Below are 18,698 nucleotides of genomic sequence, written 5' to 3' on the forward strand. Positions count from 1 at the left end.
TCTCAAATTCTCCTTCCTTTTCCCTATTTTCCTGCCAAATTCTCTTCTAAATAGTTGAGAATTCCCCTATCAGATCTCGGATTTGACAATTCATAAGTACAGTTGCTTGGTTCTTGATGTGTCATATTCAAACTTCAATGTACATTGTCATGTTGGGTATCCATACCATGCTGGGTCTCCCATTTCAATATTTGTGCTTTGTAGCTTGACACAGGGGACGATAAAGATATGGTACATCAACAAAGGAAACCCAGAGTTGGGTCTTAGGGTCTTTAACACTTAAGTCATAGAATTTATTTAATGTTGGTTGATTTTGATGAGAGAGAGAGAGGTGCTCCCTTCCTCCCTTTTCCGTCTCTTTTCCCTTTCTCTGTTTCCTCTCTTTCCTCCGTGTTCTGTTTTTTCTCCTTTTCCTTCCCTATTTGCTTCAGTCTCCATATGCTACTCGACCCCAATACTGCAAGTTCTCCAAGACAATCCACAGATGTTCCATTGTTCAAAGTCACTCACCTATAAGACTGATCAAATTCTCTCGCCCATGTTTCATAATTTATTCCCTTCATACTCATCAGTCCCCAACCAGCCACTTTATTTCCTATTTTCTAGGTGGCACACAGATTTGAATGCAGAATTTTCTCCCTGCAGAGAACAAACTTGAACTTTTTATCAGTCAGTAAACTAAGCTAACTGGTTTTTCTTCTTCAAATGCAAAATGTTTTGAGTGTTTGTCTCCTTGGTTGTCCTTAGGCCTATGACTTTTATACTTCACAAGGTTATCCAATAGAACCTTTATATTTTGCAAGGTTATCCAGTACAATATTGACAGTGCACCAGTAGTACACCCATTGTTAAAGCATTGAGTCACGGAAACACTACCTCTACCAGTTCCAGAACATTACACCAAGTGAGGTCAACCACAATAATATTTCATCCTAATCATAACCACATCAATCAAGAATCAGGTTGGCTCTGATGGGTTCAAATTAAACGCCAAGGGAAAGATGCATAGCTCAAAGGCTCATTAGTCATTACAAAGGGCAGTGAAAATACATGGAAACAGGACAAGACGCAAAATTACGAACATGATGTGACTAAAATGATCAGTTTTCTATTATGAGTTATCCTGTACAGTTGTTCCCATCAGAAAAGAATGCTACATTACATGGAGAATAAAACAAGTTACAATAACTTAATAAGAAAAAGAGAACTTTATTCCCTAACCTATCCCCAAACAGATAATATGATTATTGACTCTGGTCACACAACTTGTTCTTGGCTTCCATTAACTGGTCACGTTTGCCTGACAGTTGTCAGCAGTAAGATCAACTATATTTTTCCAAGATTCATGGTACTAATTTTCTAGCTCCAGTAAGATTAGATTTAGAATTTATCCTTCTCTAGCAAGCATCAACAAAGGGGTCATGGTCCACATACAGCTGGATATATGAGAATTGCAAAAGCCCTTAGAATAAAAGTTTTGAAAAGATGATAACTTTTACATACCAAAAGCATAGGAATAAACCCAGTCACAAAATTTAGGTCAATAAGGCGCCTTGAACAGCTTGGTAATACATTCAACAACCTTGAACAGTGAAAACTTGCATCTCATTGACAAAAATCATAAAATATACTGGCAGGTCTACTTCAACATTTATGAAAAAGAAAAGAGCAGTTCCAATATTCATGAGATGTGGCTATATTACAATATTGGGATGCACTCAACTTTGTATTGGATTTTCTTTAAAAAATTCTTTTAATCAACATGGTAGGTGATGCAATTTTGCAGAACAAAAATATATTTTATTGCCCGTGCATGTGTGTGTGTGTGTGTGTGTGTGTGAGAGAGAGAGAGAGAGCTTAGACTAGCTATATTACCTATCCCATTTCCCACCAAATAACCTGAGTCAGGGTATGCAGAGTCATCAGCAGGTGATGTCTTGCCGCCCTGAGTCACTTCTTCCTTGGATGCTTCATAACCAGAACATACAACAGCATTGCAAGAAAGAGAAGGATGGACACTGTTCTCCAGGCGTAATGTGTTACTGGTTTTCTCACCACTTTCAACAGATTCAGCCTTCATTGAACCAACAATTTTGGAGCCACTATCTGCCCTTCCAATAGATGGAAACATCAAATCTTGACTATCGCCATGAGGGTCTTCTCGATCAATCTCTTCTGGGACAAAATCACCCATTAGCCCAGGATCTGGAGCAAATTCACCTGTTTGACCCTGATTCTCAGTCACTTCAGCAACTGGCTCCACATCACCAACAACACTATCTGCTCTGTCTCTGTGGACAGAAACATCAATCCCATGTATTTCAGCTTCATGACTAGCACCCATGCCAACACTTCCTCCACTGATGCCAATGCTAAGCCCATCCCTACCATGAGCAGTTGCAGTATCTGCATTCAATACTTCCTCACCATCATTCGTGCTGCTAACACCCACTTCACCAGTAATTCTCAAGGCAGCTGGACTGGTGCTTTGTTGCGCTTGATTGCTATAGTTTAACTCTGATGCATCATTCAAATCTGGATTCTTAAATGTTGATGTTGAGGCAAAATGGGCATCATCAACATCTCCGGGATAGTTTTCAACACTTTCCATAGAATCATTGTCTGCACTGTGACCAATTGTATCCATTGCAATGACAGAGGAGACATGTGTTGAATCTCTAGTGGATGGCATTCCAATAATTTGTTCATTTCCATGATGCAAGGGTTCAACTCTATGAGCATCCGTTTCTATTTCAAAACCAACTGAATGGCTAGGACCAGCACCAGATGAATCTTTCCAATATGGCATTTCAAAAGAATCATAGTCACGGGCACGCTTTGAGGGGCCAGCTGAGTACTGTCTACCATCATCAACTTCATCACCATCACGGTCAATAACAGTTCCTTCAATGCTGTCTGCCTGCTGCATCAATAAATTTGGCCTGTCAACAGTACTTCCCCCTTCGTCCAAGTTCCGTTTGCGTGTGCTGGGACCCCGTGATTCATAAGAAGCTGCACGATCACCAACCTCGCTACTGGAAGGCTGCCCAATTTTTAAGTCCCTTCCCATGCTAACATCTTGGTATTGTTCAGATCTCACTGGCACATGCAACTGCGTAGAGGACAACCCACCAGCCATTGTCAGACATAAATCCACCCCAACATTTGACTGAGATTTCCCTTCATCTGCGGTTGTTGCTTCATCATGGTCCTCAGTCTGCTCCTTGTCAATGCCATCAGTACCAACCCACCCACTGATTCCACTGGCTGCACTTACTCCACGTGTTAAAGCCATTTTCTTGCTTGTTTCAGGAATATCTACGCCACTGGAAGCATAGCGAGCTGGACGAGATACAGTCAGGAAATCCCAGATTCTAACAGTGGCTCCACATAAGCTACAATCTAATAAGGGTGATCTAGATTCACAGTTAGACTCGGGAGCAATTATCTCATTCCTTCCAGAATCCTTTCTGGTAGCAGGGGGTGGTTTCTTGCTAGGACCAGCGCCTTGCATATGGCCATGGTCTCTGGTAGGACCAACTGAGCATCCATTCCTAGCTGATTGTGCAGAATGTTCTTCGCAATCCTGAACATTTGGAAGCCACCTTGGTTCCCATCCACACAAGCTTATCAACTTATGAGCCTAAAAAATGAAAACAAAAAGAAATGAGGACTATAGACACAAATAACTCTGTGTTACAAATACTATTAGATACTCCTATGCATCTTACACGCGAGTATATACACAAGGCTTCTTCTCTAGTCTTTTCGATCCCAGATATATTCTCTGCCTTGAAGCCAGATTCCCCAGCTGTGAGAGCCTGTGAGTGAAGAAAACGGTCAATTTCTAGACCTCGAGAAACTCGCATCTGCTCAATTGCAGAAGCAGCCACAACTGGGAGCGAAAGAAACTGCAGGAGTCCATCGCAGCGATCCTTATAACCCCCAACCAGCGCCGATGCAGGAGTAGGAGGAAATTGCACCAAGCTTTCTGCACAGCTGTTTCCTCTCCAAGGACAAGTGACTTTGTGCCCTGGATCTAGCTGTTTTGCAAACTCCTCTGCAGCAGTGTCAGCTTCATTGAAGACAATGAAGGGATGAAACCATTAGCCACCAACAAGGAAGCAGCATCAAAATTAAACTCCCAAAAGATTCAAATAAACAACAACCTGTGAGTGTGGATATGGAGTATTAACAGGGAATGGTTTGTATCATGTGCATAAAAAATATAACCAGTTATTGAACACAACTATTTACAGCAAGGGAAAATCTGAAAACAGAAAACTCTACAATTATAAGATAAACATATAGTGAACTTTAGTATGTTGAATGACAATAAGGTATTAAAACCATAACTCTTGATAATGCAATATTCATAGGTTGGCCATCGCTATACTGGCTACCATTTCAATGCAGTTATTCTACCTCAACCCCCAGTAACTTAAGAGGAACTTCTTAACACTACTAAGGAAGAAACCATGACCAGTTAGGGAATATGATTATTATCAAATAAATCAACAAAATCAAGAAAGCGTCATTCATGACCTGTCAACATGAGGTCCATGCTTCCATGAATTATTTGATTTGTTTGCTTGTATATTGAGGTCAGAAGTCAACACTGACTTTAACACGTGTTATACCTAGGGTCACTGGATCAGATTTCTTAGACAAGAATTATGCTACTCTCAACCCCGCACACTCACAGAAAGAATTAACAGAACAAGTTATAGAATCAAACTGAAATAATAAACAAAACAAAAAGTAAAGCAAATCACATGAGACAAGAGGCGCAAGAATTATCCTGGTTCAGATTGCCCCTTAGGACAACCCTACATCCAGCCTAAGAAACCTCCAAGTGCAGCCTTCTTTGATTCAAATAAAGAACGATCAATACAGTCGGTTACACCCCGATTACAAGCCTTCTCTCAAGATTACAAAAGCTATTCTAAAATCACAGTCTTTCCTCTCTCAAAACTTTCTCGAGAAACAATAGCTTCATGCGTTTATGATATCTAGCCCCCCTTCCCTATTTATAGAATATTAGGGGGATCATTCCTAGGCTATTACAAAACTAGTATGGATATTACCGGTTTACCCCCCAACTTAGTAGCTAATTACAAGTGAGGCCACCGCCTATCTCTACCCTCTAAAACCGCATAATAACCTGTTCAAAAAACACTGCTACCACTGCCATCAATACTCTAGACAAACTCTAACAATTCTCCACCATTGTCTTGAGTATGATTCATTCCATTCTTCATCCATCAAAGCCTTGACCTGCTCTTCCTTTTGGTTCCAGCATGATATACCTGATCATCAACACAAACAAACATTAAGGATTTTCAAATGATGCTATAAATTTTGACAATGGAACAACCTTGGATAAAATTTCAGCTGCATTGTCTATACCTGCAACCTTTTATTTTGGATTAATTCCTCCTCCTCAAGGATTTCCCTAATGAAATTATTCCTAACATCAATATGATTGATTCTTTCCATGGTGGGACTGATTCTTAATCAAGAGATTGTACACATCTCAACTCAACCTTGACATTCTTTCTAAGAGTTTTTCTGCATAATCAACAACCAATAGACCCTAAATGCAAGGTTTTTCTTCTGGACTTGCTCCACCATAAACCAAATCCATATCTAATGTTAATTTTACATGCCCAAGAGTCCAATTTCACAGCATCCCAGTGAACCTTACCCAGTTTGACCATACATTTGCTAGCCACTTGTTGAAATATATTCACTGGCAATTAACAGTCGCAGCAACAAGTTCACTCCCTTCCATTCCAAAGTACAACACACCCTCGTTCTCAAGATTACAAAGCCACCTTTTATCTAGCCTTTCTCTCAGAACACTCACAGCACTCGTTACAATAGAATTGAGAACTCATAACATGTCAATTCCAGCCTTTTGGCTTTACCACTGCATTTGAGTAAGAACCTTACTCATTTCTCTTATATTTGCTTCCTTATTAGAGGACTGCTCATCTCCCTTAACTTCTTTACCAACATACAAAGGTATGTCTTTTGGATAACCTAGGCTGCCTTATGCTGTCAATTTCACTTTACATCTATGCCTAATATTTCCCCAGCTTCTCCTAGATCCTACACTTCAACTGCTGACCTAAATCTCAGCTTTTAACTTGGGGATCTCTATGGCTGATTTCCAGAGATGATACATTTACATCTCATTAGGCATATCTTTGAAATAATTCACAGCTACCAAATGCACTCATTTTAAACCCTTGGACTATCATAAGAGAATCACATTTCTTATACCAATGCCTTAGGGATTGACTTAATTCATAGGGAGACCTTCTAAGCAACCATACTTGCTTACCTTTCTCTCTAACTCTAACCTCAAATCATTGGAGGAGGTAACGGATCGATTGTGTGGGGATATGCGCAACCAAATCAGAGAGGAGATGAGAGAGCAGAGCAATATGCTACGTGATCAGATGCAGCAATTCATACTCATGTTCTCGAGTTAGGCTCAGGTGAGACCATCTCCAGATTTTCCTCCGAGAGAAAGGTCGGATCCAATCTTACCGGGAGCTGGTACAAGCCGAAGAATGGTTGGCTCGTCAGAAGCGAAGGGTGATCCGACAGCTTTGGAAGACATTGGAATGGGAAGGAGACTGGAAACTCAGGTGAATTCTCATTTTCCTTTTACCAAAATTAGAATTACCTGTGTTTGACGAGGCGAAACCTCGCTGGTGGATACGCCAATGTGAGAAACTATTTGGGATACACCAGGTGGCTGAGGACCAGAAGATCAATCTGGCAATAGCATATCTGAATGACGTAGGGGATGTGTGGTACCAAGGCTGGTCACGAGTGTGAGAGGATTGTAATTGGGAAGAATTTGTCAAGGGAATATGTGAACAGTTCAGAGAAAAGAGAACCATGGACATCGTGGAGGAATTTAACAAGATCAAGCAGAATGGTTCGGTGCAAGAGTATCAGCTCAGATTCGAGGAGCTGAAGTCTCAGATGTTGAGCCGCAATCCCTATTTGACCGAAGATTACTTCGTGTCAAGTTTTCTGAGCGGTTTGAACGAAGAGTTAAGGTCCCCAATGAAGATGACCAAGCCCCGAACGGTACAAGAAGCAGTAAAGAGTGCTCTACTTCAGGAGATGAATGTAGAAGCTATAATGAAGGTGCAGCAGACCCAGGCGAGGGGACATGGATCCGTCCCATCCCCAACGATGGGAAGAGGTCCGTTAAGAGAGATGTACAGAACAGGACCGGTACCGAAGCCATCTGTTTTGCTACCTCCAACTGATATGTCGCAGCAAGGGGGAAGGATGGTGGAGCCTAAGAGGCCTCCCGAATTGTGTTACAAATGCGGTGATAAGTACTTCCCCGGACATCGTTATGGCAAACAATTATTATTATTGGAAGGAGGCGAAGTGGAGAATGATACAGGGGAGGAAAATTTGGTGGCCGAAGATGATGGAGAGGAGGAAGACAATGGCACTATCTCTCTCCATGCTATTAAAGGGGTGGCTAGCAGTAAAATAATCAAGGTAGAAGGAAGGTTCCGAAGGGGTCAATCATGGTGTTGATCGACAGTGGAAGCACACATAGCTTCATTGACGAGGGAACTGCAAGGAAGATGAAGTGTGAGCTATCCAACACTCAACCATTAGCGGTAACTGTAGCTAACGGTAGTCGAGTGTTGAGAAAGTCGGCATGTTTGGGGTTTTGTTGGACAATGCAAGAGGAGTCCTTCGAAGCTGATCTCAGATTACTTAAATTGGGAGGTTGCCAAATAGTGTTGGGAGTTGATTGGATGAGAGAGATTAGTCCTATTAGCTTCGACTTTAACAAGATGGAAGTTACTTTGGCTAGGGGAGATAGGAGAATTACGTTGCAAGGAAATGTGGAGACAGGGGTGTGCAAGTTGATCAGGGGAAAAAGGCTACATAAGTTACTGAAGTGTAAGATGTCCCAGGTGGCTTAGCTTTTTACCATTGAGGCTTATGTGGATTAGGAGGAACAAGGAGGTCAAGGGTTGATGGGCAACAGCATCCCAACGACCAACCGGTAGCAGGAACAGGAATTGTCTTCTCTTGATGCACTACTTATTGAGTTTGGGGACTTATTTGCATAACCTAACAGCCTTCCTCCTAAGAGACCCTTTGATCACACAATTCCCCTTTAGCCCAATGCAGAACCCATCAATATTCGATCATATAGATACCCTCCTAAACTTAAAACCGAGATTGAAACCCTGGTCGAAGAAATGCTCGACCAATCCTTGATCCAACCTAGCAGAAGCCCTTTTGCATCTCCCGTCCTTTTAGTTAAGAAAATGGATGGATCATGGTGCTGTCAGTTCCTAAGATCTGACAATGGAAATTCCAATATAAATAGAGAGAAAAGTGGGAAGAATGAGACTAAAGGGGAAAGAAGCCAGAATTAGAGGAAGTTAAAAGAGGTTCGGGGAGAGAGAGAATTCAAAGAGAGGGAAAGGATTTCATTCATAGCATCACAATTATCCCCATCCTCTTACAATCAGCCTTTTATAGGCAGTTCCATGGCTGTAACAGCGTGTCAGCCATATGCACGTCTAACCAATTCATAACAGAATGCACTATTACAATATTACCCTCTAGTGCTAATTACAATTATGCCCTCCTAGTATCCTAGGGTCGTGACAATTTCCCCCCGCTTTAAAAATTTCTTGTCCCCAAGAAATTACAGTAGCTGAGCCACTCGTGGGAACTGTTTAAGGAGATCAGGGAGATACTCCCAAGTGGTGTGGTCGGGATGCAAGTGAGACCACTGCACAAGAACTTGAATCAAAGGTATCGATTCCTGGTGGATGACTCGTTTTTCCAGCACTGCCAGCGGTTCAACCTTTTCTACCAAGTCTTCAGCTGGTGGGGGTAGATGAGGGCTTGTGGTCTCCGTTGCACTAACAAATTTCTTTAGGAGGGAGACATGAAAAACCGGATGGACCAGCACAGCAAGAGGTAGCTTTAGGCAATAGGCTACTGTCCCTATTTTAGCCTCCACTTCGAAAGGCCCATAATACTTGTGACTCAACTTGGATATAGGGGAAGGTGAGAAGGCATGTTGCTGAAATCGTTTCACCTTTAAATACACCATATCTCCTGCCTCAAACTCTCTTTCGCTTCTTCTACGGTCTGCAATTTGTTTTTTCCGGTTTTGAGCCACTGCCAGCTCCTTAATCAATTGCAAGACCTCTTGCTGTTGCTGTAAATAATAATCCACTGCTTTTTCAGTGCGAAGAGAGGGTATTACCACAAGTAGTAGTGGGGGTTTGTATCCAAATAGGGCTTCAAAGAGAGCTCTCTTGAGTGAACTGTGAAAGCTTGAGTTATACCACCATTGGGCAAGAGATAACCACTTGTTCCAGCTCTTAGGCTTGGAGAAACAAATACACCGGAGGTAATTTTCCAAACACTGATTTACTCTTTCGGTCTGCCCATCAGTTTCGGGATGATAGGCAGTCGACATTTGCAGCTTCACCCCCAAATTTCGGAATAATTCCTGCCAAAAAGGTGCTAGTAAAGATCTTGTCCCTATCTGAAATGATAGATAATGGCAGCCCATGAATTTTTATAACCAAATCCAGCAATAAACGCGCCACTTCTTGAGCTGTAAAGGGGTGAGCCAAGCTCAAAAAATGTGCGTACTTAGTCAATCTGTCCACTACTACCAATATGACATTTTTCCCTTCAGATTTGGGTAACCCTTCTATGAAATCCATCAAAATTTGCTCCCAAGCTTGTTCGGGAATAGACAACGGCTGCAGCAGCCTAGGGTAGGCAACCTGTTCGTGCTTGCAGCGTTGGCATATCTCACAAGCCAAGACAAATGCGGCTACATCCTTCTTGAGTCCCTTCCAATAAAACAACTGCTTAACCTTGTGATAGGTAACCCTTAGCCTCGAGTGTCCCCCTAAGGAAGAACTATGCAAGGACTGCAAGATCCGTTCCTTCAACTGGTCATCCCCTAAGGAAGAACTATGCAAGGACTGCAAGATCCGTTCCTTCAACTGGTCATCATCCCCTACCAGCAACCTGCCTTTAAACCTTAATAATCCTGCTGATAGATTATACCCCGATTTACTATCAGGTTGGATGGCTAACTAGGCTGCAAGAGCCTTGGCCCATTCTAATTTTTCATAGCTATCTGAAATCTCCTTCACCCAATCAGGAACTACAGCAGAAATCGCATAGCAGTTGCCTTCCTCTTCTCTTCGCGATAAAGCATCTACCACTATATTCTCCTTACCTTTTTTGTATTGAATCACATAATCTAGTCCTAGCAACTTGGTGACCCCTTTCTTCTGCAATTGGGTATGTAAGCGTTGCTGTAGCAAGAACTTAAGGCTCTCGTGATCCGTTCTTATCACAAATGGGTGTCCTTCCAAGTAATACCTCCACTTCTCTACTGCCATTAGCACTGCAAGCAGCTCCTTATCGTATATACTTAGTCCCAAATGCTTAGGAGCTAAGGCCTAACTAAGGTAAACCAATGGCCTTCCTTCTTGCACCAGCACCACCCCTATCCCCATGTCACATGCATCAGTTTCTAGGATAAATGGCTTTGAAAAATCAGGTAAAGCCAATATAAGTGCATCCGTCATGGCTCTCTTCAATGCTTGGAAAGCCTCCTCTACCTTCGGATTCCATTGAAAAATGTCTTTTTTAAGCAACTTCGTTAGAGGCTTGCTCATGATTCCGTAATATTTAACAAATCTCCTGTAATAACCCGTAAGGCCCAAAAAACCCCTTAACTCCTTCACTATTGTTGGCCTTGGCCATTCCACCATTGTAGATATCTTTTTAGGATCTGTTTGGACTCCTTCCACTGTGATTATGTGGCCAAGATATTCTACCTGCCTTGTAGCAAAGGTGTACACTTTGACAGCTTTACATACAATTGATTGAATCTAAGAATTTTAAATGTTGTCCTCAAATGGTCTAAGTGTTGTTCAATTGTAGGGCTGTAGATTAGGATATCATAAAAAAAAACAACGATGAATTTCCTCAAATAGGGTTCAAATATATGATTCATTAAGGATTGAAAAGTGGCAGGTGCATTGGTCAATCCGAAGGGCATAACGATGAACTCATAAAGCCCTTGATGAGTCCTAAAGGCGATTTTGGAGATATCAGCGGGATTCATCCTAATTTGATGATATCCTGCCCTCAAATCAAGCTATGAAAAAAGAGTGGCTAAGGTTAGTTCATCAAGTAAGTCTTCAATGATAGGAATAGAGAATTTATTCTTTATGGTCAGGGCATTAAGCTGGCGGTAATCTACACAAAAACGTCATGTTCCATCTTTTTTCTTAACATGTAAGACTGGGGAAGCAAAAGGGCTTTGGCTGGGTTGGATAATTGATTTGGCTAGCATTTCTTTGACTAATTTCTCTATTTCTGCTTTTTGGTTGGGTGAATACCTGTAAGACCTAATGTTCACAGGTTCGAAGTTGGGCTTTAAGTGGATAGAATGGTCAAGAGATCAATTAGGTGGTATAGTAGAGGGTTCAGCAAATATATCCTTAAATTCAATCAAAAGTGATTGTAAAGAGTCATTGAATGGTACCTCTAAAACAGTGAATGCTGCAGATCCACTTGCAAGTTCAAGGTGTTCATCAGCCATTTCCCCTTGATTGCCCTTCTCCAGCTCAACTGCATATACCGAGTATAATTGAGCCTCCATACTTTCCTCTTGCTGGAGCATCTTCCTCGTCCTCTTTCCTGTAATTTGTTTGCATTCTCCGAACTCTAAACTACCTGTTAGCATCACTTTCTTTCCCCCCATTTCAAATGTCACCTCTAGGTTATTGAAATCAAACATGAGAGGGCTCACCGTTTTCATCCAATCCACTCCAAGAACTATATCACACCCTCCCAATTTCAACAGCCTAAGGTCAGCCGTAAACTCTTGCCCTTGCATCACCCATTTAAAGCCTTGGCACCTTGACCTGCTAAACATTTTGTTGCCATTGGCCACTGTAACTAATAAGGGAAATGTGGCTGATGTGGGACATTGTAGTTCTATGGCAGTGGCTTCATCCAAGAAGCTGTGAGTACTGTCACTATCTATCAAAATCATCAATCTCCTCTTCCCATGACTCCCTTTTACCTTGATTATCTTACCCGTCGGGCAGCCTTGCAAAGCATGCAGGGAAATTTCTCCACCTTCCTCCCTTGATATTTCTTCTTTTTCCTTCTCGTCTTCTCCTACTGCCACTTCTTCCACTTCTTCTAAGGCTAGACGAGAGAGAACCAAATACGATCTCAACTCTTCAAACCTAGTCAGATATTCATCCACATCACCCTCCTGTTTTAATTTATTAAATTCTTCTACCACATCTACCATCGATTTTTCCCCAAATCGAGTACAAAATTCTTCTGCAAATTCATGCCAATTCAGTTCGATTCTTCCGCTACTCCACCCCTGGTACCAGGCATCCGCCACATCATTAAAATATGCAGCTACCAGGTTTACTTTTTGTCCTTCAACCACCTGATAATAATGGAAGAACCGCTCGCAACGCCGTATCCACCACCGTGGCTTGTCTCCTTCAAATGCTGGGAATTTCCAGCCTGGGCATCGGGGTGTTGTTTTGATTGGCCTGAACTCCCCTCGTTGTTGTTCCTAGACTGAATTCCGACCGCTCCTCTGCTTCCCGAGGATCGAAAGCACGATGTCAGGAGGCAAACTTGCATTAGGCATCCTCGAGAACATGCTCAGGACAGAACTCAGTTGCTAGCCGAACCTAGTAAATTCCTCTCTAAAGCCAAAGACATCTTCCCGCACACCGATTATCTCGGCCCTAACATTTCGCTCCATCATCAACATCATATCCCGGGTGGCAGCATTCTCGGCTCTGCCACAACTCACCTCCTCCTGAGTCTGGCAAAGCCCGAGCTCCATCTTCTCAAATCTGCCTTCTAATTGATCCTAAGTTTGACGAAGCCCACTCTCCATCGTGTCCAATCGGGCCTCCAGCTGTTTCATTCTCGTCCCTTCCACCATGCCTCGCCAGAATCCTTCCTCTGTTTCTGACGATAATCACAGGACCGCAATGGGTACACCCGTGACACCCTTCCTTGTCCAAAACACGACCACTCAAACTCCAAATAGCTAACGACACTTGCACAATCGTCGATTGCCCAAGATCTAACAGCGACGGCCTTGATGAAACACTCACTTCCGAACCGATTCCTACTCACTGAAATCTCAACTCAGTTGCCAAGGGCAGCTGGCTCTGATACCAAATTGTCAGTTCCTAAGATCTGATGGTGGAAATTCTGATATAAACAGAGAGAAAAGTGGGAAGAATTAGACTGAAGGGGAAAGAAGCCAGAATTAGAGGAAGATAGAAGACATTCGAGGAGAGAGAGAATTCAGAGAGAGGGAAAGGATTTCATTCATAGCATCACAATTATCCCCATCCTCTTACAATCAACCTTTTATAGGCAGTTCCATGGCTGTAAGAGCGTGTCAGCCATATGCACGTCTAACCAATTCATAACAGAATGGCAGAATGCACTATTACAATATTACCCTCTAGTACTAACTACAATTATGCCCTCCTAGTATCCTAGGGTCGTGACAAGCGCTTTTGCATTGATTACCGCCAGCTCAACAGCATCACCATTAAAAATAAATTTCCTATCCCTATCATTGAAGATCTACTCGATGAACTAGCTAATGCCTCGGTATTTTCTTAACTTAATCTTAGGTCCGGATATCACCAAATTCGGAATCACCCCCTCGAACATTCCTAAGACCGCTTTTAGAACTCACCATGGGCATTATGAATTTACCGTAATGCCTTTCGGTCTAACCAATGCCCCCGCAACCTTCCAAGCCCTTATGAATCATATCTTTGAACCCTACCTCCGCAAATTTATTTTGGTATTCTTCGATGATATCCTAATCTATAGCTCCTCCTTCACCCAACACTTAGAGCACCTTAGAGCTGCATTTCAAGTCCTTAGACTCAATCGGTTGTGCATTACAAAGTCTAAATGTTCATTTGCTTAAACGCATGTGGAGTACTTGGGCTATGTGATCTCTAGTGTTGGAGTTAGCACTGATCCTAAGAAGATATCGGCAATGTTGTCATGGCCAAAACCTGGGAATATCCGATCTCTAAGGGGATTTCTGGGATTGACGGGTTATTACAGGCGTTTTGTAAGAAACTATGGGATAATAAGCAAGCCACTAACTAACCTACAGAAGAATGATGGTTTTAAGTGGAGCGAAAAAGCAAAAGTTGCATTTGAAAATCTTAAAAAAGCCATGAGTGAGGTGCCGATACTCAGCATTCCTGACTTCAACAAATCGTTTACATTGAAGACAGATGCGAGTGGTACAGGGGTGGGGGCTATTCTATCTCAAGATGGGCGACCTTTGACTTTTATGAGCCAAGCCTTGGCACCAAGGCATCAAAGGCTAAGTATGTATGATAAGGAGCTATTGGCAATCCTTATGACAGTCGAAAAATGGAGGCATTACTTGGAGGTAGGGCAGTTTATCATAAGAACTAATCACGAAATCCTCAAATTCCTATCTCAACAAAAGTTGAATACCAATTTACAGAGAAAAGGAATGACTAAGCTGATGGGATTGGAATTTCTGATTCAATACAGAAAAGGGAAGGAGAGTGTGGCAGCCAACGCGTTATCACGGTGCCATGAAGAAGGGCAATGTGCAGTTACATCGGCAGTGATCCCGAATTGGTACCAAGAAGTATCAAGTAGTTACGACAAGAACTCGTAGACAAAGGAATTGTTGGAACAATTAAGTCTAGACCCCAACAGCAAGCAAGGTTACACCTTCAATCACGGTCTCATTCGATATCGGGGACGACTGGTGATAGGAGATTGTGAGGCACTGAGGGAAAGGATACTACAAACGATGCACGACTCACCCTTAGGAGGACACTCTGAGATTCAAAATACATATAGAAAGGTGAAACAGGTCTTTTTCTGGCCAGGATTAAAAAAATCAGTGATGGAATATGTACTTAAGTGCGGCGTTTGCAAAAGGTGCAAGCATGAATCGGTGGCTAAGCCAGGTCTATTGCAACCACTAGCAGTACCTGGTCGGGCTTGGGCTCACATTACCATAGATTTTGTCGAAGGGTTGCCACACTCAGAAGGAAAGAACTGCGTGCTGGTCGTGGTAGACAGGTTGACTAAGCACAGCCATTTCCTTAGTCTCGCCCATCCCTTCACAGCACCAGAAGTAGCCAGAGCTTTCTTGGATCAGGTAGTGAAGCTGCACGGGGTTCCTCAGTCTATCATTTCAGATAGGGATAAAGTGTTTACCAGCTTATTTTGGCGGGAATTGTTCAACGCATTGGGTTCTAAGCTTCTTATGTCAACTGCATACCATTCTGAGACCGATGGCCAATCAGAGCGAGTCAACCAATGCTTGAAAGCCTATCTCAGATGTTTTTGTCTTGCGCAACCTACGGGATGGAACAGATGGCTATCATTGGCACAATGGTGGTATAACTCCAGCCATCATCGTTCCATAGGGATGACGCCATTTGAGGCCTTATACGAGTACAAGCCCAGCTTAGTATGGATGGGTAGTGAGCAACCTTCAGTGGAAAATGTGGACTCCTAACTACAACACCGACAAGAAGTGTTACAAAATCTTAAAACGGAATTGGCCAAAGCACAGAACCAAACGAAGCAAATGGCCGATAAGAAGATAAGTGAACAAGAATTCGAGGTAGGAGACGAAGTGTACCTCAAGCTCAACCAACCCCAACTTAAATCCATCTTACAGCACAAGGTGACCCAGCTCAGTCCCAAATTTTACGGACCTTACCCCATCACCGAACGGGTGGGCCCAGTTGCTTACAGATTGCAGCTACCCGAAGGAACACAAATACACCCAGTGTTTCATGTGTCCCTTCTCCAGAAAGCTACCGGATTTCAGGTCGCCAGCCATCCCCTACTAGTCACCCTTTGCTCACCAGAACCAGTGGTCCAACCAATCGCTGTTATAGACAAGCGAGTCATCTTCTAGCAAGGGGGCCCTATCACTCTGGTGCTGGTCCAATGGTCTACACTACATCCCGACAGCAGTACATGGGAATACCTCCCAGAATTCCTCAATCAGTTTCCCAATGCAGCGAGCTTACTTACCATTCTTGGGGACAAGAATTAATTCAAGAGGAGGGGAGTTGTCATGTACCTAAGGGGTCCTTACTGTAATAAAAGCATAGTTGGAGTGGCGGGTGTCATTGTTAGAATGTATAGCAAATCGAATGCGATATAAGTGCCAAGCTATTGGCGCCAAACCGCTGGGAACCGAGTATATAAGACTCGGCCCAATACAATTGTAAGCATCAAATACTTTTGAATCAATTCCTATTCAAATTCTCCCTCTAATTCTACAATTCTCTCCCTCTCAATTCTTCTTCATTTCCTTCCCTTATTCTTGTAATTCCCGCCTAAGCATTCTTACTAGAAGAACTCTCTGTCGGATCCAAGAGGATACGACACCACTAGCCTAGTCTTTTACCTAGGTTTTTCTTATTTCCAACACCTACCTTAATCTCAAATAGTCACTTCACAACTCATCACCCCTTTATACTAAGGGTTCATCCACTAAAGTCCAAAGTGACTCCACTTCTCATTTCATGGCAACCAGCCATTTATTGGAGTCTTTTGAGTGCATTTCCTCTTCATAAGAAAGAGGTTCCTCACCAGCCTCTTCTATAGCACTTAACAGTGCATAGGAATCTTAAACCAAAACTCCATACCTCTCCGGTGGCATTATATTCCTTCTTTTACCTATCCTAGGAAACATTATACCTTCCATTCCCTTGCTCACTACCTATACTAGATGATCCTTCTTCCCTTTCCCTTTTCTAACCTGGATTTTGATCAATGGAGCTGTCTACATCATTTTCCAGATTATCTACTTCTAAGTCCTGGTTCATGGGGCTATTTTAAGACATTTTCAAGAAATTCTACTTGCTGTTTATAAAACACAGCCTTCTAGATTACCTTCCTTGACATTAGAATCGTCTAATTTTATGTCTTTCATGGTGGAATTTTCATCGTAGGTAAGTTCCCTATCTATAATAGACCTAGGCATACCTAATTCCAAACTCCACAACTCATAACTCTTCACACCAGAGACAACCTTCCAGCAAGCTCATGATTGCTTGGGATTTCTTAGGGAAACTTCATCTCTAATAGGCACTAACAACCTAGCTCCACCAGAGACAAGGTTTGGATAGGGCCCCATAGATCCTAATGAATGACCTCTAATGGGGCTATAGACGAATTCAAGGCCTTTTTGGAGAATTTAACTTTGGTAGCTTTACCAAATCCGCATGATTCACTCTTTCCCACATCTGCAACTTTTCCCTCTCCTAATATCCCTTTCTTAGATACCTTCTTTTGTCCTTGCTCACTTTTGTGAGTCATCCTCAAATGCCATGGCCTATACTTATCATAGGCTTTCTCTTTAGTGGCTGCAGCTTCTCCACACAAAGTGCAAGCTTGCATCACATAAATACCATTGTTGAGGACTGCTTTCATCACTATTAGTGATCCTTTAGCAACTTTTAGGACTCTATTATCTCCTTTATAGGAGAAACCAATTCTATCTAAGTCACCTAGGGAAATTAGATTTCTTTTCAATCTTGGGACATATCTTACAGATTTTAAGATTTTAACTGATCCATCATGCAACTTTAATCTTACATCTCCAATACCCTTGATCCTATACTCTTGGTTGTTGCCTAATAACACCTTACCACCTACCAAATCTCTATAGTTCACAAACCATTTCCTATGTGGGGAGATATGGAAAGAACACCCTGAATCTAGTATCCATGCTTCTACATCAGCATTTTCAGATACTACTAGGGCATCAGCACTATCATAGTTGTATTCACATAGAGATGAGGTGATTTCAGGATTGTTTTTCTCTAGGAATTCTTTCTTTCTCTTAGGGATGTTCTTCTTGATATGCCCTTCCTCATGGCAGTAATAGTATTTTATTATTCTTCTACCATTCTTAGATTTTGATCTAGACCTTCCTCTTTGCCTAGGATCATTCCTATTCGGGTCAAGATCCAACAAAGAGAGCATCACTAACCGAGTTCTTATCTTCTACCTTTTGTTGCAATTCTTTCGAATTTAAAGCCCCTACTACATCATCCAAAGACAATTTATCCCTACCATGTTTCAAGATATCTACAAAGGTCTCATATGATTTAGGTAATGAGGGCAATAAGACTAATGCCTTATCCTCATCATCATATTTAATATCATTATTCTCAAGATCTAAACACAGCTTATTGAAGTTGTCAATGTGATCTTGCAGCTTTTGGCCCTCACCCATCTTGAAAGAAAAAAACTTGGTTTTTAAGTATAACCTGGTAGAAAGAGTCTTGGTCATATAAAGGGTTTCTAACTTTTTCCAAAGAGCTTCCGCGGTGGTCATTTTAGACACCTCCCGTAATACTTTGTCCCCTAGGCTTAATTTCAGTGTATTGAATGCTTTCTTGTCGATTTCTTTTCTCTATTTAGATATTTCTCTTTTTTGTTCATCCATAAGAGTTTTGGTGGTTTTTCCTCACTGTCTAAGGCCTCTTCCAGTCCTAAATTTCCTAGTAAAGCCCTCATCTTCATCTTCCAAAGGCCAAAATCAT

The 18,698-nt window shown here is 42.1% G+C and overlaps 1 protein-coding gene across 3 annotated transcripts in view; it reads right to left on the bottom strand.

The window, feature by feature from the left end:
- The window catches only part of LOC127792191 (uncharacterized), a 39,862-nt gene that overhangs the window by 7,379 nt on the left and 13,785 nt on the right, over window positions 1-18,698 (bottom strand). For all 3 annotated transcript variants that reach the window (XR_008021095.1, XM_052322598.1, XM_052322597.1), the window contains exons 4-5: window positions 3,732-4,075; window positions 1,876-3,643 (exon numbers count right to left, since the gene is read on the bottom strand). Coding sequence is in view for 2 of the 3 variants with exons in the window: in XM_052322598.1 (XP_052178558.1) it covers window positions 1,876-3,643; window positions 3,732-4,075 (2,112 nt within the window). In the remaining variant the exon portion in view is untranslated. The remainder of the gene's footprint in view (window positions 1-1,875; window positions 3,644-3,731; window positions 4,076-18,698) is intronic.

This window comes from Diospyros lotus, chromosome 15 (genome assembly GCF_014633365.1).
Source record: "Diospyros lotus cultivar Yz01 chromosome 15, ASM1463336v1, whole genome shotgun sequence".
Classification (NCBI taxonomy): Eukaryota; Viridiplantae; Streptophyta; class Magnoliopsida; order Ericales; family Ebenaceae; genus Diospyros; species Diospyros lotus.